This window comes from Homarus americanus, unplaced genomic scaffold (assembly GCF_018991925.1).
Source record: "Homarus americanus isolate GMGI-L3 unplaced genomic scaffold, GMGI_Hamer_2.0 scaffold13041, whole genome shotgun sequence".
In the NCBI taxonomy this organism is placed as follows: domain Eukaryota; kingdom Metazoa; phylum Arthropoda; class Malacostraca; order Decapoda; family Nephropidae; genus Homarus; species Homarus americanus.
In genome coordinates, this window is record NW_024749663.1 from 300,001 (window position 1) to 325,537 (window position 25,537).

The 25,537-nt window shown below is 41.9% G+C and overlaps 2 protein-coding genes across 3 annotated transcripts in view; one reads left to right on the forward strand and one right to left on the reverse strand.

Annotated features, from left to right (window-relative positions):
* The window catches only part of LOC121853713 (polypeptide N-acetylgalactosaminyltransferase 13-like), a 53,847-nt gene extending 42,138 nt beyond the window's left edge, over window positions 1–11,709 (forward strand). The window contains exons 4-13 of the mRNA XM_042348052.1: window positions 784–901; window positions 1,753–1,931; window positions 2,368–2,548; window positions 3,817–3,973; window positions 4,193–4,403; window positions 4,818–4,935; window positions 6,010–6,196; window positions 6,905–7,047; window positions 7,467–7,608; window positions 7,825–11,709. Coding sequence (XP_042203986.1) covers window positions 784–901; window positions 1,753–1,931; window positions 2,368–2,548; window positions 3,817–3,973; window positions 4,193–4,403; window positions 4,818–4,935; window positions 6,010–6,196; window positions 6,905–7,047; window positions 7,467–7,608; window positions 7,825–8,099 — 1,711 coding nt within the window. The 3' untranslated portion in view covers window positions 8,100–11,709. The remainder of the gene's footprint in view (window positions 1–783; window positions 902–1,752; window positions 1,932–2,367; window positions 2,549–3,816; window positions 3,974–4,192; window positions 4,404–4,817; window positions 4,936–6,009; window positions 6,197–6,904; window positions 7,048–7,466; window positions 7,609–7,824) is intronic.
* Window positions 11,710–11,972: 263 nt separating this feature from the next.
* LOC121853714 overlaps window positions 11,973–25,537 on the reverse strand; it is a 66,936-nt gene continuing 53,371 nt past the window's right edge. For both annotated transcript variants that reach the window (XM_042348054.1, XM_042348053.1), the window contains 14 exons: window positions 21,713–21,792; window positions 20,882–20,999; window positions 20,145–20,284; window positions 19,677–19,839; window positions 19,298–19,401; window positions 18,718–18,809; window positions 17,596–17,764; window positions 17,168–17,310; window positions 16,752–16,924; window positions 16,262–16,419; window positions 15,864–16,096; window positions 15,305–15,545; window positions 14,909–14,988; window positions 11,973–14,444 (listed from right to left, as the gene is read on the reverse strand). In XM_042348054.1, coding sequence (XP_042203988.1) covers window positions 14,274–14,444; window positions 14,909–14,988; window positions 15,305–15,545; window positions 15,864–16,096; window positions 16,262–16,419; window positions 16,752–16,924; window positions 17,168–17,310; window positions 17,596–17,764; window positions 18,718–18,809; window positions 19,298–19,401; window positions 19,677–19,839; window positions 20,145–20,284; window positions 20,882–20,999; window positions 21,713–21,791 — 2,064 coding nt within the window. In that variant the 5' untranslated portion in view covers window position 21,792 and the 3' untranslated portion in view covers window positions 11,973–14,273. The remainder of the gene's footprint in view (window positions 14,445–14,908; window positions 14,989–15,304; window positions 15,546–15,863; window positions 16,097–16,261; window positions 16,420–16,751; window positions 16,925–17,167; window positions 17,311–17,595; window positions 17,765–18,717; window positions 18,810–19,297; window positions 19,402–19,676; window positions 19,840–20,144; window positions 20,285–20,881; window positions 21,000–21,712; window positions 21,793–25,537) is intronic.

Consider the following 25,537-nt stretch of genomic DNA (forward strand, 5'->3'; position numbering starts at 1 on the left):
GATATTTTTCCCAGAATGAACTAGACCATAATATACAACCTGGACTAAACTAAATCTTTTTATATAATCTAAATTAAGGGATTGTGAGTTTGATTTAATTATGTGATTAATTTTAGGTGATAGTTAATGATGGTCCAGAGGAATTTAATATTATCCTTCGTGAAAATTAGTCATGAGGCGTGGCAGGAAGAGGAGTCTGTCTGTCTATCTCTCTCTCTGTCTGTCTGTCTCTCTATCTGTCTGTCTGTCTCTCTCTATCTGTCTGTCTGCCTGTCTGTCTGTCTATCTGTCTGTCTGTCTCTCTGCCTGTCTGTCTTTCTCGCTGTTTGTCTATCTCTGTCTATCCGTCTGTCTGTCTGTCTTTCTTTCTCGCTGTCTGTCTGTCTATTTGTCTGTCTATCTCTCTGTCTGTTTGTCTTTCTCGCTGTTTATCTGTCCGTCTGTCTGTCTGTCTGGCTGTCTCTCTCCCTCTCTCTCTCTCTCCCTCGCTCTCTCTTTCTCTCTATCTCTATTTTTTACAATTTACATAATTATTTATTTACAGACTTTGAGGTTTTATATCACGTGTTGTTTAAATAATTACTGCCTTTTAAACACTTACAATTTTTTGATACAAATTTTGTTTTATAACTTGAGTTTGGCGGAGTAATGGATATATGTTATTTCCCACGAATTGGAGGTTTTGTAGTTTATTCATATCTTTTGTATTTTCACCCCTTACACCCCAGAGACACTAGATCTTATCCCCCCCAGAGCCATAATGACGAGGTTGGTTTGTTACAGGTCTCGCCACCCCCACAACCAGGAGGTACATAGACAAGAGGCACTACACGTAGTGGTTGGTCACTACATGGGTGACAACTTATACCTGGCAAGACATTACAAGCCTAACACAAGGTCAGTCTCTCTCTCTCTCTCTTCATGTTTGGCTGTGTGTGTGTGTGTGTGTGTGTGTGTGTGTGTGTGTGTGTGTGTGTGTGTGTGTGTGTGTGTGTGCGCGTGTGATTGTCTGTGGGGTTACTATTCTCCTCCCCCTCCCCTCTCCTCCGCCCTTCCCACCCACCTTCCCCTCCTTTTCCTCCTCTCCCCTCCCCCTCCCCTCCCCTCCTCCTCCTTTTTCCTCCTATCCTTCCTCCTACCTCTTCCCCACCCTCCCTTTCCTTTCCTCCTTCTCTCCCTCCCTCCCTTACTCTCCTTCCCTACCCTTTCCCTCCTTCATTCTCTCCTCCTTTTTCTTACCCATCTCTTTCTTTCGTCTCCTCCTCTACCACTTCCTTTACTCTCTCTCTCTCTCCTCTCTCCTCCCTTCAAGGCAGCCCACTTCCCGTTTTGTTACACTACATCTCTCACAAGGGGAACTCACCTCCCTCTCTCACTTCTCTCCCTCTAACAAACACTTCCCTCCCTCTAACAAACACTTCTCTCCCTTTAACAAACACTTCTCTCCCTTTAACAAACACTTCTCTCCCTTTAACAAACACTTCTCTCCCTCTAACAAACACTTCTCTCTATAGATAAACCTTCACTACCCCCGCTACCTCTCTGCCTGTATCTCTGTATCTATACTTCCCTCCTTCCCTTCCTCTCTCTCTCCCTCCCTTCCTCTCTCTCCTCCCCTCCTCCCTTTTTCCATCCGTCCTTCCTCACCCAACCCTCAATCCCCTCACCCAGTTCTCCTCCCTCCCCCTCTCCCCCCCTTCACCCCCCTCAACCCCACTCGCTCTAACACCACCGTCCTGCCCCCACACAGAGCTCCTCAACACCAACGGGTTCTCGCCACAGCCTACAGCAGGAGAGAACGGTAACCCGGTTCAGATACCCACCTGGGAGACGGCCCGCATGCAGCAGCTTTACCACATCAACAAGTTTAACCTCCTCGCCTCTGACCGCATCCCTCTCAACCGCACTCTCCCGGACGTCCGCAAGAAGAAGTAAGCCCCCCCTCCCACCAAGCTTGTTTATTCTGATGATTTAACACCGTAACATTCAACCTCACCTTACCTTACCTCACCTATCATCATCATTAACACCATCACCCCTCAGGTAGTGGTTGGGTGTTTAATCATCAGAGTAAACAAACTGGGGAGGTTAATTTTTAAGTGACCCCTAACAACTAGTAAACAATACATTCTTTTGTTTACTGTAAGCCCCCAGGTGTAAATTTATATACAACTAAACAGGTGTTGTATATTATGTGTACAGTGTTTAAATGTTTGTTTATAACTTGGGTAATTACGTCAATATTTTTCTTAAAACTCCTTCTTTAATAAACCAGACCTCTAATAAACCAGACCTCCAATAAACCAGACCCCAATAAACCAGACCTCCACTAAACCACACCACCACTAAACCAGCCTCTCCCTCCAGGTGCCACGACAAGGACTTCAAGGTGGATCGTCTGCCATCCACCTCTGTCATTATAGTGTTCCACAACGAGGCCTGGTCCACCCTGCTGAGGACCGTCCACTCTGTCATCAACCGCTCACCGCCCAGGCTGCTCGAGGAGATTCTATTGGTGGACGACGCTTCTCAAAGGACGTTCCTCAAGGTAAGGTTATACAATATACATACATACATACATACATACATACATACATACATACATATACATACATACATACATACATACATACATACATACATACATACATACATATATATAGCTTACGTTTAAAGTTACTGTGATATTACAGTACTTTGGGGACCGTTTGTGTGTATGTGTGTGTGTGTGTGTGTGTGTGTGTGTGTGTGTGTGTGTGTGCGTGCGTGTGCGTGTGTGTACAGGAGAACATTTAAGATGAATACTGAATAATCCACCAAAAATTCCACCTGTGTTGGAGAGGTGAACGTGTCCCCAAACCAGGTGATTCTTGGATAATTAGGTGTACTAATGACTCCTCAATCAACTTCAACCACCTGAGGGGTCATTAGTAGAGTTAGTTATCCCTAATTTAATGTTTTCGGAGCAAGATTTTAATTCTTTTTTTTTTTTTACTTCACTCGGTTATTAAAAGTTGTTCAGGTAATATCAACTCCACAGGTGTATTGTAGGCTTGGTGATTGGATGACCAGGTAATGAGACAGAGAGAGACAATAATGTGACACATCTGAGACATAGGGAAGGACTAGATTGCTACACACACACACACACACACACACACACACACACACACACACACACACACACGATACCTTTCAAATAATCAGACGTGAGAAGAATGTTATTTAGACCAGCACATAATATCAGGTTGCTTACAGGTACTATAGTATGTCTAGTGTCCACCTGTACTAACCTAACCTAACCTAACCTAACCTAACCTAACCTAACCTCACCTCACCTTTTATACAACAAATAAAAACACTTGTCATTCCCTTCAAGGTTTTTATTTATTTATTTGTTTACATTTATCGTTCGGTGTTGACGTATGAGTAAGAAGATGATAGAAGAATGTTTATAAATAATGGGAAAAATAAACCAGATTAAATGCCAAGGGGGAGAGAGGTAAAAAAAAAAATCTTGATCCTGAGTTAATTCCGTTTTCCATCACCGCCAGACTGAGGTTGTTAATAAGAGGAGGAAATGGTCTAATGAAATGGAGATATTTAATTTTGTAGGTAATATCTCGTTCATTAGGTGTTGTGACCCCTTCCATCTACCTGTCCCTCCCACCTGTCTCCTCCCACCTGCCCCTCCCACCTGTCTCCTCCCACCTGTCTCCTCCCACCTGCCCCTCCCACCTGTCTCCTCCCACCTGCCCCTCCCACCTGTTCCTATCATTCACCTTATTGTTATCACTGACGTCATGGTGTCCTCAGGAGCCTCTGGACGAGTACGTGGCCAAGCTTCCCGTGTCAGTGAGGGTCATCCGCTCACCTGTAAGGACGGGGTTGATCCGTGCCCGGCTGTTGGGAGCTCAGGAGGCCAGGGGCACGGTCCTCACCTTCCTTGATGCCCACTGTGAGGCCACCACAGGTATACCACACACCTCTTTTCATTCCATGTTTCACGTTAATCAAAGAATTTACTCATTATAATCAAAGGGTTTAATCATCTTACTCAAGGATTTAGGTCACTGTACTCTAGTGGGTCATGATAATTTAATTAATCCCAATGTACTCATGCGGTTGGTAATCATACTCAAGGGATTAAATCATAACACTTAAGGGATTTAATCTTGTAATACGATTCCAGGATGGTTGGAGCCGCTACTGTCGAGGATCGCGGAGGACATGACCCGGGTTGTGTGTCCCATTATCGACATTATTCACGAGGACACCTTCCAGTACGTGAGGTCCTTCGAGCTACACTGGGGAGCCTTCAACTGGAACCTTCACTTCCGCTGGTACACTCTAGGACAGCGTGAACTTGACGAGAGGAGGAAGGATATCACCGAGGCTTACAGGTGGGGTGGTGATGGATGCCTCTGCCATGGTCGTCTTAACGTAGGATATTTTAGTGATTGAGGAGCGTAGGAGTTTTGCCTCACTTGTATTAAAGATGTTTTTGAGCCAATTGTCTTAGCCAACCGTACTCTGTTAGTCACGGACATAAATTGTGTTACTGTCACGTACATAAACTTAATTACTGTCACGTACATAAACTTTATTACTCTCATGTACATAAACTTTATTCCTCTCATGTACATAAACTATAATGTTGTATCTTGCTCAATAAGACATCATATTTTATTATCGAAAACTACATCACTCTTTAATTTCGTGTTGATGTTTGAGTTAGTTCAGTGTTTCTTTAACTGTGTGACACCTTCAGTCTTTGTCTTCTTCCTGTGTATACCTTAACTCCCTCGTTCCTGCAGGACTCCAGCCATGGCCGGAGGACTCTTCAGTATCCACAAGGACTACTTCTACCAGTTGGGATCCTACGACAGAAACATGGACGTGTGGGGAGGAGAGAACCTTGAGATGTCCTTTAGGGTAAGACTCCAGAAGGATGTCCATTTTCTTTAGCCCCCTTGAGTACGAGGATTTAACCCACGAGCACAATGTCATCTCATGGGAAGAGGACGTGGTACTCGTATTTAAAGAGTCAAGTCATCGTTCTCAAGAGGTTAAGACAAGAAGAGATGTTTCTGCTCTCCATAATGAAACGTCTTCAGTCGTTAAATTAAACTAAATCATAAATTATTGGGATCGATATAGTCAAGAATCTAGATGCAGAATGTAACAGTATTTATGTATTAAATGGTTCAAGTAACTGTGTGGTGACGACAGACTCAGTGTATTGGATAAATGTACCGGTATAACTGTTACTATATCAGAGTACCGACCGCCCTTATATCTGAGGGTTGGCAGCCACAGTCCTCCACTCTAAACGTTCTCGGGCTGTTTTTTACCAATTCTCTAAGGTTTTGTATCTCTAAGGAACCAGTTTTTAATTTCATTCATCCATCTCAGTCTCTGCCTTCCCCTGGCCCTCCTACCGTCAACAATGCCCATTAATATGTATGTTATTATCCCCTCACCCCTCATTATATGACTAAATATCTAATTTTTCTTTTTCTGAACATTTCAAGTATTTCTCTTGAAGTTTTTGATAATCTTAGTATTTCTTCATTTGTTTTCCTCTCAGTGTTGTCAGTGTAGATTATTCTTAACATTCGCCTATAACACCACAGTTCAAAGGCCTCCAACCTCCTTCTGGTGTCTGCTGAAAGTGTCCTCGCATCTGACCCATTCAATAGTCGTTGTCATTCAGCAACCTTTTTCTCAAATTGACGTTAATGTCCCGTTTCATTAGGTCTTTTAGATTATTAAATGCTGTTTTTACTTGACCTATTCTTGTTTTGATTTCTTCCGTACATCGACCATCACAGCTAATGTTACTTCCCCAATACACAAAATTTCCCACTTGTTTAAGCTCCTTGTTACCTGCCATAATTTTTATTTTAGTATTTGTTACCACATAAACAATTAAAATGTATCACTGCCTTTATTCTAAGATCCGGCTTAAAGGAATGTATCTTTGCTACAAATTTCCCTCCCCGGCAGGTGTGGATGTGTGGCGGGTCAGTGGAAATTGCCCCCTGCAGCCACGTCGGCCACGTCTTCAGGAAGAGCTCGCCCTACACCTTTCCGGGTGAGGGTGGCGTCGGTGGGGTGCTCTACCGTAACCTGGCTCGTGTGGCTCTGGTCTGGCTCGATGACTGGGCTGAGTTTTACTTCAAGATCAACTCTGGTATGTTAGCTAATACAGAATGCAAGAAAAAACATATATACAGTGAGTGAGTCGCAGTGATGTTACAATTTTACTACTACGCCTCAACAACTGAAGTCTTTAGCTCATTACACAAGTCCATCAAAAATTAAAACTTATGACAGATGTGACTCTATGTGTAAGTGAGTGAGTGAGTGAGTGAGTGAGTGTGTAAGTGAGTGAGTGAGTGAGTGAGTGTGTAAGTGAGTGAGTGAGTGAGTGAGTTTAAAATCCACTTACATCCAGTCACTATCTCAGACAACCATTCACAGAATAATCCAACTTTTACAAAGTGGTCATCACAACGCCCCTCTTTGCCTTTCACAGTAAGCGGATAATATTCTCAATACTTGCATTCACCCCTTCCCTCAACACGGCTTTCTCCTCTCCCTCTCACTACGCCCTCCACCCCTCCCCGTCCTATACACTTTCCCTCCCTCACCGCCTTACTACCTCTCTCAGAGCTTGCACACTGATATCCTCCCCTACTGTCTAAGTCTCTTCTTTCCCTACCACGTCTTTATATATCTTCCCACGCCCTTGCAGCTCCTCATCACGCTTTCCCTTCTCCCAATACACACTCTAGTTCCTCAATGCACCTTCTCCTCTTACCGTGCCCTCTGAAATCCCTTACCCTTTTAAGATCTTCCTCCTCATTACCTCACGCTTTCCTCATCTTGCCCGTGACAGAAGCAGCGCGTGTGAGGGATGACGTGACGGTACGGGACAGGTTGATGTTGAGGGACCGTCTTAACTGTCACAACTTCCAGTGGTACCTGGACAACATCTGGCCCGAGCACTTCTTCCCCATGAAGGACAGATCCTTCGGCAAGGTCTGTGTGTGTTCAATGTTTTTGCTATTTTTCATTTTATCTCTGCCGTCCGAAAGTGAAAATCAACCATAGATAAACCATCATCCATGACCCGAACATATCCTTGTGTTATGTATGATGTAGGTCACTATTGTGGTCTTTATATCAGATGATCTCATGAACACTGATAACCGAACATCACACAACATATTTACTCACAGCTGTCTGTCGAATCTCAGACCATAAATTATATTAAAATATTGTCCTACAACATTGGCTTTTGTATCTATTATCAGTTTATAGATGGACAAAGAAGTTATTTTCCTTTACCTTTCGTGGTACAATGTTCTTATCAGTAAAACTACTTTATCAAGAAGATGCTCTATATTGGTTTGTATCACATATCTGGCCACCGTCTCACCTCCGTCACGTGTCGACAGATCCGCCACGAGCAGCAGGGTCGGTGCCTGCAGAAGCCTGTCGGTCAGGGAAGCGGCAGCAACCAGCCGACGGGTCCAGCTGTGCTCCGGGAGTGTGTTATAGAGACTTATCCCCTCCAGACCTTCGTCTTCACCAATAAAGGTCAGTTTTTATTTTGTATGTCTGTATCTCAGAACCCATGCCTCAGTATGGATGATGTGTATTTAATTGCTTGAAATTAATCAATTGCTTGAAGTAAATTTGAACTTCTTTGATTCTACAGCTTTCAAAAGCTTAGATTTTGACAATTTTAAAAGCTTATCTTTTACGGACATTGCGAGTTCCATTGATAATAATGGTTGGTGTTGGTGCTGGCAGGATACATCATGACGGACGAGAGTGTGTGTCTGGACGCTCCTGACGCGGACTCATCCCCGGAGCCTCAGGTGCGCATCATGGCGTGCAACGAGTTCGAGCGTCAGCGGTGGACTTACAATGAGGACAACCTCCTCTTGAAGCACCTCATGTCGGGCATGTGCCTCGGTCTGCCCTCCAAGGCCAACCCAGAGACTTTGTCACTCCAGAAGTGTGACTCTTACAACAAGGGCCAAAAGTGGATTTTCCAGCACGAGGACTGGACTAAGGCCAGATAAAAGTTGGTGAGACTGTCAGGTATAAGAGTTAAAAAAAAGTCAGCGTAAATCCTGGGTTTTCTAAGGAATGTTTACGAAGTTTCCATTGCCACATTTTCATTGGAATCTGGTTAGTGAACAGTGATTAGCTCCTCTTAAAATTAATTACATTAATGTATTTATGAGGTGGTTACAACGCTTGAAATCACTGTCAGAAATAGGCGCCGTCCACGGTGAGACTGGTGGCTGGATCTGCCATTGATGTGTGATTCCTTAGAAAAGAATTTCAGGGAGGCTGTCCTCTTTTATAAACCTGGAGTCTGGGTTCTGTAAGGGGTCATGTCAGGGGGTCAAAGTTGGCGCGACACTGTTTTGTGGAGTGTGTGTGTGTGTGTGTGTGTGTGTGTGTGTGTGTATACAGTAAAGGAGACGTTTATAGTGTGACTTTGCGTCCATAAAATAAGGTTAGCATAACTCTTATAATTAATTGGACCCAAGAAGATGCTATAAACGTCTTCTTTACACACACACACACACACACACACACACACACACACACACACACACACACACACACACACACACACACACACACACACACACACACACACACACACACACACACACACACACACATTCCCCATTCAGGCCCAGAAATGACAACTTAATACTACAGTACATAATAAGTTCTACCGGGGAGAAATGTTATCATACGCTGAACTCTCTCCCTTAAACAGTCTGTATCAAGAATATAATGCATCTGTGATATCAGAAATAAGAACATGGAGGAGTGACAGTCTTGAAAACGACCCTCACTCTCTTCATGCTACAATAAACAAAGTGATATTTACTTGACACATTCGAGATTGGTGTCATCCTGTCGAGCACTGGTGGGGAGAGGCCAGTCCTGTAGCCTGGCTCTCTCACATGGACGCTAAGTAATGCAAACAATAGATGAACAGATAAATAAATGGGTAAATAGCCCGAGAGAAACAGACAATGGTGGAAAGCCAAGTGTTAATCTGAGCTGATATAAAGATTTGGATTTTTTTTTATTATAGTGAAGCGACATTTTGTAACTTGTCTGATTTTTCTGTTGTGTTGACCCGACCACACACGGTACACGAGGAGCGGCGGAGAATAGTAAGTACTATCTATTGTGATTTTTATTGATATTAAGCTTTTTTATAGGTTCCTAAATAATTGACGTTATATAATACTATCCATGTGTTATAATACAGTAGAATTGTGGATAAAATACCTATCGACTGTGTTCAGTGTAATGTGTGAAGTATATCTGTAATGACTGCTATTCGATATTACGGAAGATGCTGTGAGTACATTATTGTATTACCAGTTAGAATACTAGTTTAGTCTTCTCGATATTGTAGAAAATGCATGAAAACAGTGTTGTGTGCGTTGACTGTGGTAAATGATGGTAACACAAGCACTGTACACTGGTAGTAGTAAACGTAGGAGGCCATGTGAACTCGGGTGTGTTGTGGACTTTTGTTCCTATATCATACAGTGTCAAGCAGGATGTGCTGTCCCACCTGCATTATTTGTTAAGTTTATATTTCCCCTGTTTCCTCTTTTCATTTTGTAACAATATACAACTGAATGCCATTTCTTCCTTTTTATGGCAGTCTCATTAAAATCCGGAGAGGAATTTATTTTATGCAAAGTGACGACAACCTTTTTCCCTATTTTATATAAGTTCCTTTTATATTATTAGAAAGTCAGTCTTCAAATCATCTATTGTAAAGAACATATTTTTTTCTTACAGCTCACCTAGACAATTAATCGTTTCAAATTGATTTTTCATAAAGATATTCTGAAACATCATCAGAATTAGACAGAGTGGTGAAGTTTGGCATGTACAGTACAGTATAGAGAAGTTACCCTCTCAGAGCAAATGTTTTCTTCCACACCGTCTTCGTTTTCTTTCACAGGTACGTTCTAATGGCTATATAATGTACAGCTACAGTACATGTAGTTACATATATTATTCAATCACGAATTTTAGTCTTTTTGGTGTACAATGAATGTGTTATTTCATTTCTTCACTGTTTAAACGTTAAATCTGTACTTAATGAAATACAATGGAAAAAGGGAGATTTTGTGGTGACCGATTCGTAGAGAGAGGTAATTTTACTATTTACCGTAACACCTTTAGTATTTTGTAAAGCTTACATGTTGCTATCGACACAACTTTAGATAAAATGAACACTCTACTGAATTATAGTTTATAATGGTTTCAAGAGCAGCACTTTTCCCAGTATCAATTTAATGTCGTGTAGGCATTAGTCTTCCTTTAGGGTGGTTTTAAACTATTTCTCAACATTCCTCGGAACTCTATTGTGCCACTGTGACATGGAGGCTGCGATAGTGGTTACAAAAGTAATTGCATCATAATGTACTCCCATATTTACACCTGTTGGATATGGCTCCTCATTCTGAGTTCTTTGTTGACGTGTGCTAGATGGATCATTCTATACACCACATTCTTAAACGATTTAAATAAAAACAAAGGATTGGAATACTACGTTTGCTTATCGATTCGGATCCAGATTCACAAATTGCTCATGATTGAAGGTTAACGATCGCTCACTGCATATATACAGTTCATAACATTTAAAGATAGCATAAATATTACATTGAAGCTCAACCTTAATTAGATACGTTCATAAGCTCACTTAATAACAGTTAGTAGATAAATTTGAGGTTAATGGTCTTTTGAAGAGATTACGTTAATTAATTTTATCTCTGAGTTGGTGTTAAGTGAATGTTTCCAGTTAAGGTAGAGTTTCAGTGTTTATTTAAAGTATTTTGGGGTATTATTTTGTATTTTAGCTTAAGTCAACTCCTTGTGTGCAATTCTTATATCTTCACTTACAAGAATGCTTATCGTACGAGCCTTTGTGAGTCAGGACCAGGATATATGTTATAAACAAGTCTTTTAAACTGTTTAGAGAAATGCTAACTGAAAACATCGTCTCCAAAATCCAATGAAAAAACATTATTGTTATGGTGTTAATGTAATATTCAGATGTTTACTAATAGACATGATCTAAAAATATCACGTTACAGTGTTTATAGAATGTTCAGACTTATAGACATCGTATATTTCATCTTTAGTTCAACGATCTCTTGATAAGATATATTTCTCGTTTCTTAATTTAAATCGAAATTCCATATATATATTTCTATGTAGGTCAGATATACGACCCTTGTATATAAGTCATATATATAATACATACATAGATGAACGCTACCAGAGAGAGGTACACACACACCATAGGTCTAACGCCTAGTGTGAAGGCCTCAAGTACCAAGAGGCAATCGATGTTATTAATGTTGTCTTGTAATGTTTATCCATCACTAAAACTAAACACGTAATTGAAACTCTCTTAAAACATTTCATCACATTTTGCTATTGTTTGTGTTGATATAACTTAAAGTATTCTCCATATGTGTTCAAGTTATGTATTTTACTTTGTTCCAGGATCGATGTTTGTGACGGAAGGTGTGTAGTGTATATGTTTTGTGTGTGTGTTTCGCTTATCATTCCATACAAAGTGTTGGTATTTTGTCTTTTAACTCGTGTACACATTAAAACATGTCATTAATATTGTTTGATGATTATCCTTCAAATTTGTATTATTTTTTTATATTTTTATATGATATTTATATAAACATTATTTATATTCAATATGATCTATGCATAAACATATACTCATTATAAAGGTAAAATACAACAGACAGTGTAGACTACCTGAAGATTAGCTCCAGCTTATTTCACCTGATGATTAAACACCCTAACGCTACCTGGTGGGGTTAGGTTGCTGACCGACACCCCTTCACCCTCCTTGTGGCTAGGAATAAACAACACAATTATCCGAGTGAATTTTATTTATATAACGTGCTGTACAATATTTATACAATATATAAAATTAATCCTTCACTTCATTCCTGTCAAAATAAGAATGAGGATGAGGATTGATATAAGAAAATAGAGAGAAATGAGTAAAGACAAAATACTCATGGCAGCGGTAAGTGACAACACCATGACCACTGTTCGTTCTAAGATTTTCCTTTTTTAAAATTGTCTTTGATAACTGAACAGCATGTCAATAACACGAGAGAAGGCAGGTGTTTCTCACTGCCCCTCCAGGTGAGGTGAGGCAGCTCTGACAGGGACCCAAAGGTATCGTGTTAATTATAAAGTCTTTTTATGACTCCATAAAAACTGAAACATTTTTGAACACAGTTATGTTTTAATCGATTTTCTTGGTAAACTTTTAAACTCGTGGACATTCGTGAGTGAAGCACTAAAGTATATTATTTTCCAGAGATACACTTCCTCAAATATGTTTATTTTTACATGCATGCTCTTTATTTTTCAACATAATTCCTCTATTTCTCTCTAAGAAATATATCTATTAAGCGTAAGAATTACTATTTTCTTTTACTTGTTTCATGTGTATTAAGAGTCATATATGTACAGCCACACGACCCAGCTGTGGTTTGGATGACTCCCTCCCTGTAGCGTCAAGACAAGTTAACTGTGCACACTCTTGACCAGGTGGCTGTCTGGGAAAGGTAATTTGTTTGTCATTATAAATCAAAACGTAGACTTATTACCTTACGCTTATTGAGATTTCTCCTGTCAATTTCTCTCCCGTCTATTTCTCTCCTGTCAACCTTAAGCTATGTCCAAAATTAACTTCTTGGCATAAGGAGACATTAAATAATATAATCTTTGGTTTATAAATACTCAGGTGAATGAGAGAGTTATATCGCGGAGCTTCTTTCTAGCAGGTTAAATCTACTCAAATAACATTATATTTTAACATCTGTCGTCTAGTGTTATCTTAAGAGTTTTTATCCTTTTGTCTTATTGAACTGTATCTTATCTTAATCTTGATCCATCTGATTAGAGAGTCTATGATCGAGAGGGTGAATCACTGAGCTGTTGGCCAGTTATAAGACACTGAGTTAGGGAAGACTTATAGAACCCCTGACCCTGTCTTACCGAATCTCTTGATAATTCTTTGTGAACCCCTTGTCTTGTGTTGGTTTATGAAGTGAACCTTGACCCTGTGAACCTCTTGAACCCGGCCCCATAGTTTGAGGTACCGATCCTTAGTAATTACAGTAATGCCTCGTTATCCCTACTTTACATAATCCTCTTAGAATCCTCTTAGTAATTTGCCTTCTGCTATATATAATACAATGAAACCACTATATAACGAACTATATAGAGATGAAGTTCCATTATATCGAGGGTCCGTTAGATGTGAAACCCCCATCTCGCGGATTGTATGCAGAGGAAAGTCCGTTATATGGAGATTTCACTGTATATCTGTTATTCTTAGGTCTGTAATGTAAGTCGGAACTATTTTCAACATCTTGTCATGTATGTTGTGCGGTGGTCTCGGCAGTGTGAACCAGGGTATAATGTAATCAAAATGGCAAAGACAAAAGTATATTGGATTTCCGAGACAGTGTTAAGTGTTTAGATGCGTTTTTTTTATGTATGCTTACGTGTGTGCTTATCTGTTAATAATTAATTTGCCCTGAAGAGAAGGATGAGGTGAATTAACGTCTGTATCTTGATCTACGTCGACCACCATAAGTCAAACCTTCACACAAGTCAGTGTCTACCGTACGACTGAAGGAGGAACACACGAGACGCGGCGACACTTAAGGTAAGGTTATGGCAGGATGAGACTTCCCTTGTGTCGTGTTCGGTCTCAATATCTCTCTCCCATGAGTGACACTGATTATCTTCTCCTCGTAAATATAGAAGTTGTCCTTTAAGTTAAAACCCGGGAAACATTACTCCAAAGTAGTCTCAATTGAGCGTAAAGTTTATAAAGAAAAAAAATTATCTCAACTCAAAATGTTAAGAAGACGGATAGAAAAAAATATACAATGTTTTACAGAGGTTATTTAACGTAATACCTTCACCGTTAGCCAAAAAACTTCCTCCCATTTGTTACCTCAAAATATATATTCAAATTTTGTGTTTTGGTTTACCCTCAGAGTCATTACAGTAGTCATTAAAAGAAGATTATACAATATATTACAAAGTCCGGAGTCCTGGAGAGTGAGGCTATGACTGGCAGAGTGTTGTAGATCTGGCAGGGCTCAGTAGAAAGTCTGGCAGAGTCTAAACACAAGGCTCCATCACTAGTCTCTGAGGGACGTTCTGAGACTCTTGAGTGTGTTAACTGAGTCGTCGGAGGTGACGGTGTAAGGTGAGCGGACTCCCCTACTGAGGGTGGAGACGTGAGGCTCCTCGGGCGTGTGTTTCCTCCGCCTCGCGAACACGCACATGATGGCCACTAACACTATACACACCTGTAGGGGAGGGACACATTATACACACCTGTAGGGGAGGGACACATTATACACACCTGTAGGGGAAGGGACACATTATACACACCTGTAGGGGAGGGACACATTATACACACCTGTAGGGGGAGGGACGCTTTATACACACCTGTAGGGGAGGGACACATTATACACACCTGTAGGAGAGGGACACATCATACACACATGTATGGAAGAAATTCATTATACACACCTGTAAGGGGTGACAGTACCTGAGGTGAGTTATTTTGGGAATAATTTTTTGCTGTTCACACACACACTCACACAAACACACTTGTCAACCACCAGCGAGACGAGACGTGCCCTGAAGGCGCTCCCAGTTTGAGCAGCCAGGCCGAGTCTGTTTGGCCCCCCCTCCCCACCTAAAATTAATGTATAAAACAAAATAATATGTGATATAAATGTAAGAAGAAATAATGACGATGAGTAACCTGAAGAATGACGGCGGAGACGATGATGGCGATGACCACCTCCCGTGACGTGCACACCAGCTGGGCGAGCCGACGTGCATCTGACGAGACAAGCAGAGTAAGAATATAAACACAGTACAGAATAATACAAAGAACAACAAACAACAACATATCGATGAATTATTTGAGGACTTTTCATCATGATAGAAGAAGAAGAAGAAGAAGAATATAGAATTGCGAAGTTAAAATCGGCATGTGACAATCTAGCAAAACTTTAAAATAAAGATATGTATCATAATCTGATGATGGTTCACATTACAGTAAACATTCAAAGTATTATATCAAAATCTCAGCTTTAAGACAGAGTGAAATATAAAATCAAAGCTTGAAACTTAAGGGTGACAAGAAGTAACTCACCTGTCTCCTCAGGTAATAAACCAGTCTTGAGAGGCTGCACCGTGTTACTGTTGACGATGATCTCCTTTTGCAGCGGCATCTCATGGTAGATGGTGTCGGGGTCAATCTCCTCCACGTCGTCACCTCCAAGGGTCACTTCACCCCCCACCAAGGTCAGCTCCCCGTCTAGTGTCAGCAGGCCACCTTCTGCTGTCAGCCCTCGACGTTTACGCCCGTAGGAGACGATTGCACCACACTGAGCCTGATGGGAACGAACATGAATTGAAATGGAAGGAGAAAGGAGTTGCGGTAATTGTGATTGAAGTAAGATGAGGAAATGAGAGGATCATTGAAATAAGGAAATGTTTTCTTTTTTGTGTGATTTGGCACACAAAACAATTAGAGTGTTAGATTTGGTTTATTTTACAAGGTATGTAAACTAAAACTCAAGTAGAATCAGCCAGGACTTCCAAACTTAACTCATCCAGGTAAATCTTATCCTAGACCCCCAAGAACCGTCTCCTGGAACCCAACAAGCGTCACTCATCCAAACAGAACCCAAGAACCATCTGTAACTCACCGGGCGACACTCCTCCAGGCAGAACTGGACGTTGACCTGGAAGCGCACCACCTGGTCTTCGGAGAACTTGAAGGCCTCGAACTTGCCTTGGAGGCTCCTGGACCCCGGCACAGGCTGGAGGGAGGGGAAGATGACGGGGTCGACTGGACACCCTCGGTCGTCCAGCAGCATGATGGAGTCGCTATTATCCCCGCTCTTTGCCACCAAGTTACGCGCCAGGATACCGTATACACCTGTAAGGAACGTGATACAGGTGTTATATATATTACCAGGAACATTTTATATGAATTATATACTATTACGAACGTGTTGCAGGTGTTATCTGCTGCCACAGTCCGTCAACCACCACCAGTCAACCACCACCAGTCTACCACCATTACCAAGCCAACAGCACTCACTGTCGCTATCCAAGTCCAGCCTGAGGTAGAGTTCTTCACCCAGTCTGGCACCATTGATGTCGTTGCCGTCACGGTCAACGATGCGCAGACGTATCCTGGGGGTGGGCGCAGTGGCGTTGACGATGGCCGTGGCCACTCCCCCGCCAGGATAGTTACTACTGAAGGAGGAAATTGTTTGTAAATAAAATTGTTTGTGGGAATTTAATTTCAGAAGACTAAAAATTTCAGGATGATTTTATTGGTAAATGAAATTGCTCACAGGAACTAAATTCCAGAAAAAAAAAGATTATTGGGTTAAGGGAAGAAATTGTCGGCAGGAAGAATAAAGTAAATTTGGTTGAAATTATTGATGTTATTTTAGGTGGAGGAAACGGCTGATCCAGAATGATGATGATGATGATGATGATGATGATGATGATGATGATGATGATGATGATGATAATGATGATACCGAAAAGCCAAACCATGACAACCCAAAGCTTCTACTTACTCGACAATAAAGTTAAAACTATCGGTGACCGTCTTGTTAGAGGTCTCAAACAGACAGAGGAGTTTGATGGCTTTATCTCCCCGTCTCTGGATGACCGGATGATGTTGCACCACTATCACGTTGCTGTAGATGCCACCCCCTTCATCCATCACGCCACACTCCGGGTCCGTGAACTGTGTGAAGGAGGAACATAATCTTGGGTTAGGTGACATTAAGTTTCGGTTCCTCCTAAATGGAAAGTGTCACGTAGATGAAGAAGTAGGTTTTGGTAGAGACTTTCTTAGTAAAGGAAGTGTTAGTACTGTCCTTGCTGAGTATCTAAAAGGTAATACATACTTTGGTGTTGAGGGAAGTATCAGTGTGGAAAGTGTCGGGAACTCTCTATAGTTAACAGAAAAAGTTAATAATATACATACCTTGATGATGAGAGAAGTGTCAGTACTGCCCTTATCGAGGGAGTGACAGGAAGCAGGAAAGTCCCTTGAGAAGAGACGACCTTTGAAGGGTTCTGAAGTGTGGAGCTGGACTGTCATGGCGTCCACACTACACGCCAACCTCACTGTAGCAGAGGAGAGGAGGTGAGTGGAGGTGGGGATGGGGAGAGGGGAGTTTCCGGATAGGGGAGGGCGTATTTGGAGTGGGAACAGGGTTGTTAAGGGTTCATATTGTTTTTACCATTGTTTACATGTATATACCTACAGTCTCTCTGAACATATACTGTATAGGGGTTTAAGCGAAGTGGAGGTGGGGGAAGACTCGGAAAATTTAGTGAATAGAGTAGTTGCTCCTAGCCACAATACCGTTTTCTCTTATTAAGTGTTTGCCAGGTTGAGGTGACACTCACGGTCGAGGCAGGTGGTGCGCTGGTAGTAGGTAGCTCCTGGCTGGGGGTTGACGGCTGACGGCCCCGCTGACACTATGTCATCACCAGACAGTCGACACACTTTGGCATGAGAGTACCACGTGTACGACCGGCAGTTGAACGACAGCTCCGACTCGCATGTTTGTTGGCACTGTGAAGGAACGTAAGTGGAAAATGAAATAACTACGACTGTTGTTAGCACTGTGTTCAGGTGTGTCGGGACAGCCAGGTGTGATGGAATACTCAGGGGGGCTACTATTATATCTAAAATGTATAAGTTCTAAACACAGATTGCATTATAAAGACAACATTTTGCCATCCGATGATGGATGACATCGTGAGTAAACGTGTCGGCTGCGAGAGTGTGGATGGCTGTTTGCATGATGTTGTCCATATTTTTATATATAAATCCATGATACTCGTTAAGATAATCTAACGATATTTATGTTCAGGATGGCTACAGTCGTCGTTTCTAACTTAATATTATCATATTTCCTATTTTAAATTAACAATGTGATATATAAAAACAAAACTGCAGTATTTGGATGGTCTGCAACAAGCTATTAGCTAATTAATTGTTTGGGCGGCTGGGGCCATGATATCGCCATGACTTATTGTAGTGCTCAACTTGGCTCACAGGCGACTCCACCTTGACTCACTGATACAGAAAAGATATTTATTCTGACATGTAATAGATGTATGAATGATTAAAATTTGTTGTAAACGATCTGTGAGCAACATGATACTCCACAGCGCCACAAGCACAGTGTACCTAGCCTGACAGTCCTCCCGGGCTTGTTAAGCATCTTCCTGGGAGACGGATAGGCTGATTACCTCTGAGCCTGATGTGGTGCGAGGCGTGATGGTTTTGCTAAGACAGTTGAGTCAAAGTTGATAAGTCTGACTACAGTTAAACAGCAATGCAGACATTAAATATAATGTCTTAGGACAAATATGTCTGATATGATACTCGTCTTGGAAAAGCAAATATTCCTCAATTCTTTATGATGATTATTTAATACAAATAAGCAAATTAATGAAAAGTTAATGAATATATCAACATACCAGGAACTAACCAGTTAGTCTCCTGGAGGTGGTACTTACCTCAGCCACGTTTCTGACGGCGAACTGAACGTCGCCGTGACCCATGTCCTGTTGGGGCAGCTCCTCATACTCACAGTGCTGCGTCTGCGGGACTGAAGGAGGGAGGTAGGGAGAGGTTAGTCACTCAGCATTATTACGTGTGTTGGTTTATGAAGCTACCTGTAATTATGTACGGTACACTGTTCTATTTTGTGTATCTCCCACTTAGAGTAAACTTATAATGGGTAATGACCCTTCCCACGCACTCTCATCTGCCTGCAAGCATTACTGAACCTCACGTAAGTTGTCGATCTAAGTTGTCAAGGTTGGACGATTAACTGTAGCGACCTTCTCCTTCACTACCTCCACAATAATCAACTTTTATCAGGATATCTTCACACAGCATTTAGCACAGAGATTCTAAAATACCTTAATGAGACGAATCAACGACAATTTACAGTCAAGTATTATATAATTAATACCCTATTCAGTAGATAACCAAGACAATGTGCATAATAAGTAAAGTTAATGAGCGCTTGGTTCAGGTGAGCTCCTGGTCTGCTAGAGAGAGAACACACAAGTGGGTGGAGCAGTAACTCACTTCCTGCACACTGGTTCTCCATGTAGTGGACGTGAGGCGACGTTGGGCGGAAGCTGAGGGGCTGCGTCCTTCTGTCCTGGCGACTGAGACGACACACGCCGTCCCTGGAGGATCAGAAACACGGGTGAGGGATCTAATCATGACGCCCATGCCAGAGTTGAGGGTTTAACGGGCCGCCAAATAGACCAGATCACCTGGGCTAATCAACCCAGGTAACCCAATAGCTACAGAATCAAATAGTAGATAACTCGACAAATAACAAGATCGGCCTCAAACTAGCTAACAAGAACTTATTGAGCCCAGAGCACCAGAATCAGAACCCAGATGATTGACTTAACTTTAAGCTCCACCAGGACGAGGAACCAGGCGTATCACTCACCTTTCGTGGTACTCTGCGCTGCGACACTTAAGGTTACGTTCACCAATACACAGCTCAGCACACTTGAGTCTGGTGGGAATGTTGTTGAGTACAAGGTCATCGTATCCTTCCACCTCAAATCCCACCACACGCTCCAGCATCCACGCCTTCCCACACGGCGGCGCTGACGGAGGAGGAAAGTAAGAGTGAGATCTGTGAGGGTAGAGACGTGTGAGGTGGTGTTGTGACGGTAGATGAAGATGAGAGGTGAGACGTGAGGTGAATAGGGAGGAATGAGGAATGAAAATATGTGAGATGTAGTAAGTAGAGTGATTGGCTGAGGTGAAATGACAGATGATGAGTGAGGGAATTTTAGCTATACTGATGAGGATGGCCTGTTCATTAAGGTCACTGCTCGGATAAAAACTCTCTCTCTCTCTCTCTCTCTCTCTCTCTCTCTCTCTCTCTCTCTCTCTCTCATATACTTACAGTTGATACAGATCTTCTGGAAGTAGTTGAGGGCCTGGTCCACTGGCTGGGGCTTGGTGTTCGAGGTCACGTCAGCGCTGAAACAAGCCTCCCTCTCGTAGTTGACGATGAACCCCGAACACGTCTGTAAACCTCGACATCTGTGTGGGAGGACGAGGAGGAGGATCAGTCAGGAGAAGGAGGAAGACGTGGAGGAGGAAGAGTCAGGAGAAGGAGGATGAAGAAGATTAAAATGAGAAGTAGAAAATGAAGAGGAAGAGAACCAATTTAGTGATGGAGGAGAAGGAAAAGACAAAAGAGAGGAAGAGAATCACGAGGAATTTTGTGCACTAATTGTTTACCATTTTCTCTCTCTCTCTCTCTCTCTCTCTCTCTCTCTCTCAGTACTGCCAGCACACACTGTATCCTCTCTTTTATTCTATTTTTCTCTTTCTCCCTCCCCTTCTCTCTCTCCTTCTCCTGCTCCTCACTCTCTTTTTCTCACTACTTCTTTTCCTCCCTCTTTCTCTCCCCCTCTCTCTCTCCTTCCTTCCCTGCCCCTTTTCTCTCTGATTGCTTCTTTCTCTCTATCTCTATCCTTCTCTTCCTACCCTTCTCTCTCCTCGATTCTCTCTCTTTCACTGATTATCTCCATCCCCTGCTCTCTCCTTCTCCCCCTTCCCCTCTCTCCCCCGCCATTCTCTCTCCCTTACCCCTTTCCCTCTCTCTCTTACACAGGACAGACAGACGTACAGTACCTGGTGAGGCATCCTTCGGTCACTGTGCCCCCAGAGTTGCTGTAGAGAGGAGAACCCGTCACCCCGGATACCGTCGCCCGGGTCACCTTCTCGTAGGTCTCCGTTCCACTACACTGACCTGCCGGAGGTGAGGAGGAGGTAGTAGTGGTGGTGGTAAGTGAGTGGGGTGGTGGTGGTAGGTGAAGGGGGGGTTGTAAGGGTGGTGGTGGTGGTGGTAGGTTTGAGGAAAGTGTTAGTGGTGTCGAAACGTTACCAAATAATTGTTGCTGTTTATCCATACGTTGGTGTTGTTATTCATCCCTCGTATACACTTTTCAGAACCTTTCTGAATTTTTTCAGAATGTTTCTGAATTTTTTTAGAATGTTTCTGAAAATTTTTAGAATATTTCAGATTTTTTTAGAATGTTTCTGATTTTTTTAGTGTTTCGGGTTTTTTTAGAATGTGTGTGGTACAAGTGGTGGGTGTGTATGTGTACCGGTATATATGTGTGTGTGTGTGTGTGGTACAAGTGATGGGTGTATATGTATATGTGTATGTGTACCGGTATGTGTGTGTGTGTGTGTGTGTGTGTGGTACAAGTGGTGGGTGTGTGTGTATATGTGTATGTGTACCTGTATGTATGTGTGTGTGTGTGTGTTTTTTTTTGATAATTCGTGTTTGTGTTTATGAGTAATGTTGTGTTTATGGGAGATAAGATGTGAATGACTTGCAATAAGAACAACAACAAAGAAAGGTTAATTATTATAACCCTCGTGAGTGTGTGGGACTGGAGGCTGAAAATAACCATAAGTGTGGGAGTCTTGGTCAACTCCACCACCTGAACACCTCACCTGTAGCTCGTGTGACCAGCTGTGTGATGAAGACCAGCTGTAGAGTTAGTCTATGGTACCGTCTGTTGTGGCGAGACATTCTGGAAATGAAAAATAAATATATAAAGTACAAAAATCATACAAAATTTACTAAAAGAAAGGTTAAGTTTTAGAAAAGACTCAAATTATATCCCATCACAGTTCTATAGTTATTTTCATCCATAATTTTCCAGTTTGTAGAAAATTGTGGATTGTTTGACCATGTTATTTACGATTACGTGTCATCTGTTGGCTAAAATGGACTAAAGTGTACCTTATTATTTTTTACATCACAACCATAGAGTCCCCCGCCTCCTACAGGGACTCGGGACCGGGTATTCAATTATTCCCGCAGTAGTTTAAACGTCAAGCCAGATAAGTAAACACTTCACTTTACTTGTGCAGAAAATAATGATAAATGTTCTAAGACTACCGAAACTATCTATACCTTCAGATATCTATTTTGAGTAAAAAAAAAAATAGGGAGTTATAAGAATCTGGACCCTGGACCCTGAGGCGCCTCCGTTAGTACAGACTCCTGAATGATCAACTTCACCACCTCAGCCCCCCGGAGTCTTGTCCTATTGTTGGCAGATGTTCTTTTTTTTTCACCCCATGTATTGTCCATTTAAAGTCACATAAAATTCAATTTATCTCTAATCCTTTTCGTCGCAACAATCAAACTCAGTGGCTTAAGAGGACTGAGAGAGAGTCTGTCTCACGCAAAGATTAATGTATTTTCCCCCGTGAGAGAATGGAGGCGTGACTAAACACCAACAACGTGAGAACAAGAGATTTCATCCTGGAGACATTTTTAACACGAGGAGGAAATTTGGTTCAAAAAACATTTCTTTATCTGGTCGAGGTTGAAGGGTGTCACAAGGCGCTGAGGACACTACAGCAGGTTACCAATAGAAGGACCACCTATCTCTCTCTCCACACTGAGACGTGGTACACCGAGCCTTCTGTCCTCACTTGTCGTGGGAAGGTAGATAAATCATTCTAACTTCTGTGATGATATATCCAGACTACCTTGTGAAGAGTTGTGTAGGAGGTATAAGTAAGGTTTTAAGTACTACTGTATATTGTGTTTCTTATGTTGTTCAGGCAGAAAGATAATGTCACTCACCACCACCACCACCTACCTCACCACTCGCTACCACATTTCACCACCATCCCATCACCACCACTACATACACTCACCACCACCACCACTTAAAGGGAATGAATTATTTTAAACCACGTGAAAGTAAGAGTGACTGACACGAAGGCCGTATTACGTTAACCATCTCCAACACCTGTTAGTTCATCATAATAAAGTAGTGTTTTTATCCCATCACCACCAGCTACCACACAGGGAGGACTGGGTGATGGGGAGAGACGGGGAGAAGACAACGAAGGAGAGAGTGAGAAGATGTGTTAGTTGTGTTAGGGAGTGTTGGTGATTGTGTTAGTGTGTGTGTTAGTGATTCTGTTTGTGTGTGTTCGTGTTAGGGAGTGTTGGTGATTGTGTTAGTGTGTGTGTTAGTGATTCTGTTTGTGTGTGTTCGTGTTAGGGAGTGTTGGTGATTGTGTTAGTGTGTGTGTTAGTGATTCTGTTTGTGAGTGTTGGCGTTCGTGCAGGGGAAGATCCAGGAAAATCAAAACGGGGAGTCCAAGAAGTTGTGGGTGGAGGAACATGGCGAGCACAGTGAGCCCACCCAGCTGGGGGTTTTAGGGGGGCGCTGTAAGCCTCCCCCATTTTTTTTTTTTTTTTGAGATCTGATCAATATCATGGTATTAAGGGATATTCTGAGGTCAATAGTAATTACTTTTCACTATGCAAAATGCCTGAGTACAATACTGCATTAAATAAAAGTATTGGAATTTTCTGATGAAAAGGGGGGTGTCCGGACCCCCAGGACCACCCTGGATCCGCCCCTGTCGTGTTAGAGAGTGTTGGTGATTGTTTTAGTGTGTGTTGGTGATTATGTTGGTGTGTGTTAGTGTTTGTACTAGGTAATGCTGGTAATCTATTTAATTAGGATTAGCGATAGTATTAGCAAGTGTTGGTGAGGAAGAACAAAACAAAGATAACCAAACAGGGAGGTACTACCGCCTGGGAAGATATTGGAAGCATAATGTGTTGTCTAATGGTAGACCCTGCTGCCATATGGCATCACAAAATTGTGACCAAGTCCCAGGTTACTGATCTGTCTTTCTGCCTCATTTACACACAATTGCAGGGTCTCAATTATTTCTCTTGTTTAGACAACACAACTTACATAATGTATATCGTTTATCACTATTTATTTTTTTCGTTTTTGTATTTATTTATTTATTATTATTATTATTATTATTATTATTATTATTATTATATTTTCGTCCCCCTGATGTGGGTCAGTGACCTGTGCCCGGGTGGGCTAATCCCAGTAAAAAAAAAAAAAGTCGCTCTAAAGCTGCACGAATACACAATATTTACACAACCAGGAAAATAATATTAAAATAAATCACATAAGTAAGACCTCTAAGTAACACAAACCTTACAACATCAAGAACCTGTTATGAGAATTAAGGTCACATCTATGATAGTTATGCGGTGTGTCCTAAAATTACAACACTCAAAAAGTATCCGGGAAAGTGTGTATGTGTCGCAACTTGTCACTCGCAGGCCTGGGTCAGTGGGTCATTTGTGAGTGTTGTGAGCGGGAGGTCGGCTCCGGCTGTTCAGATTACGTAAGTGTTTTAATGAGTTATATTGTCTTTTGACTGACTTAAATAATCGGTAAATATCTAGTGTTCGTTTCTGTTAAGTGTTGTGTTATTATTTGTCGTCAGTGATTAGTTATGAGTAAATCTTTCGAAATCCCTTACGGGCAGTCAGAGTCGGTCACATATGTCACTCTAGCACGGGCATCCAGAACCCTTATGAACACTATTATTATGGGTCAAAATGAGTACGATTTTTAACCATATCTAGTGTAAGCCACATTTTTTTTTACCTTTCTGAACTAGCCTCTTCCCGGGTACTTATAAACTCGCAACTACCGAATCACCATTTAACTATCTCGTCTCGGTAGTTAATCATTACAGAGGTGAAAGTAGACAATGTAAATAAAAAAAATTGTTACTCTTCGCGCCATGGCTTCTTAATCTACTGTTTGATAGATAGATAGATATGCAATAAATCCGTCATAGAAGTTTACAATTGGTCCAGTCTGTACGAGTATGAAAATAATGCAGGTATACAGTGTGTGTGTGTGTGTGTGACGGCTGGAGTGCGTCACGTCCCTCCACACCTGTTGGTCAGCTATCCGACATGAGTGCAGGTCGATGGTGACGGTGAGATGTGATGGTACGTCGATGTAGGCTACAAGTGACGGTACCGTGATGTAGACTAAGTGACGTACCGTAATGTACACTTAAGTGATGGTACGGTAATGTAAACTAAGTGATGGTACCGTGATATACTGTAGGCCAAGTGACGGTACCGTGATGTAAGCTAAGTGAAGGTAACATGATATTAAGCTGAGTGACGGTTCTGTGATATATGCTAAGTGACGGTACCGTGATATTTAGCTAAGTGACGGTACCGTGATATTTAGCTAAGTGACGGTACCATGATATAAGCTAAGTGGCCATCGCAGCTTTAATAAAGATAAATACTTCATCAACAGTAACAGCAATAGCAGGCACTTTAACAGGAGTAACAGCATCAACAGCATTAATAACAGCATTAATAACAGCAACTCATTAACAGCAACTCTCAACAGCAACTCATCAACAGCATTAACAACAGCAACAAGATCCCGGCAGCCGATGTTACCT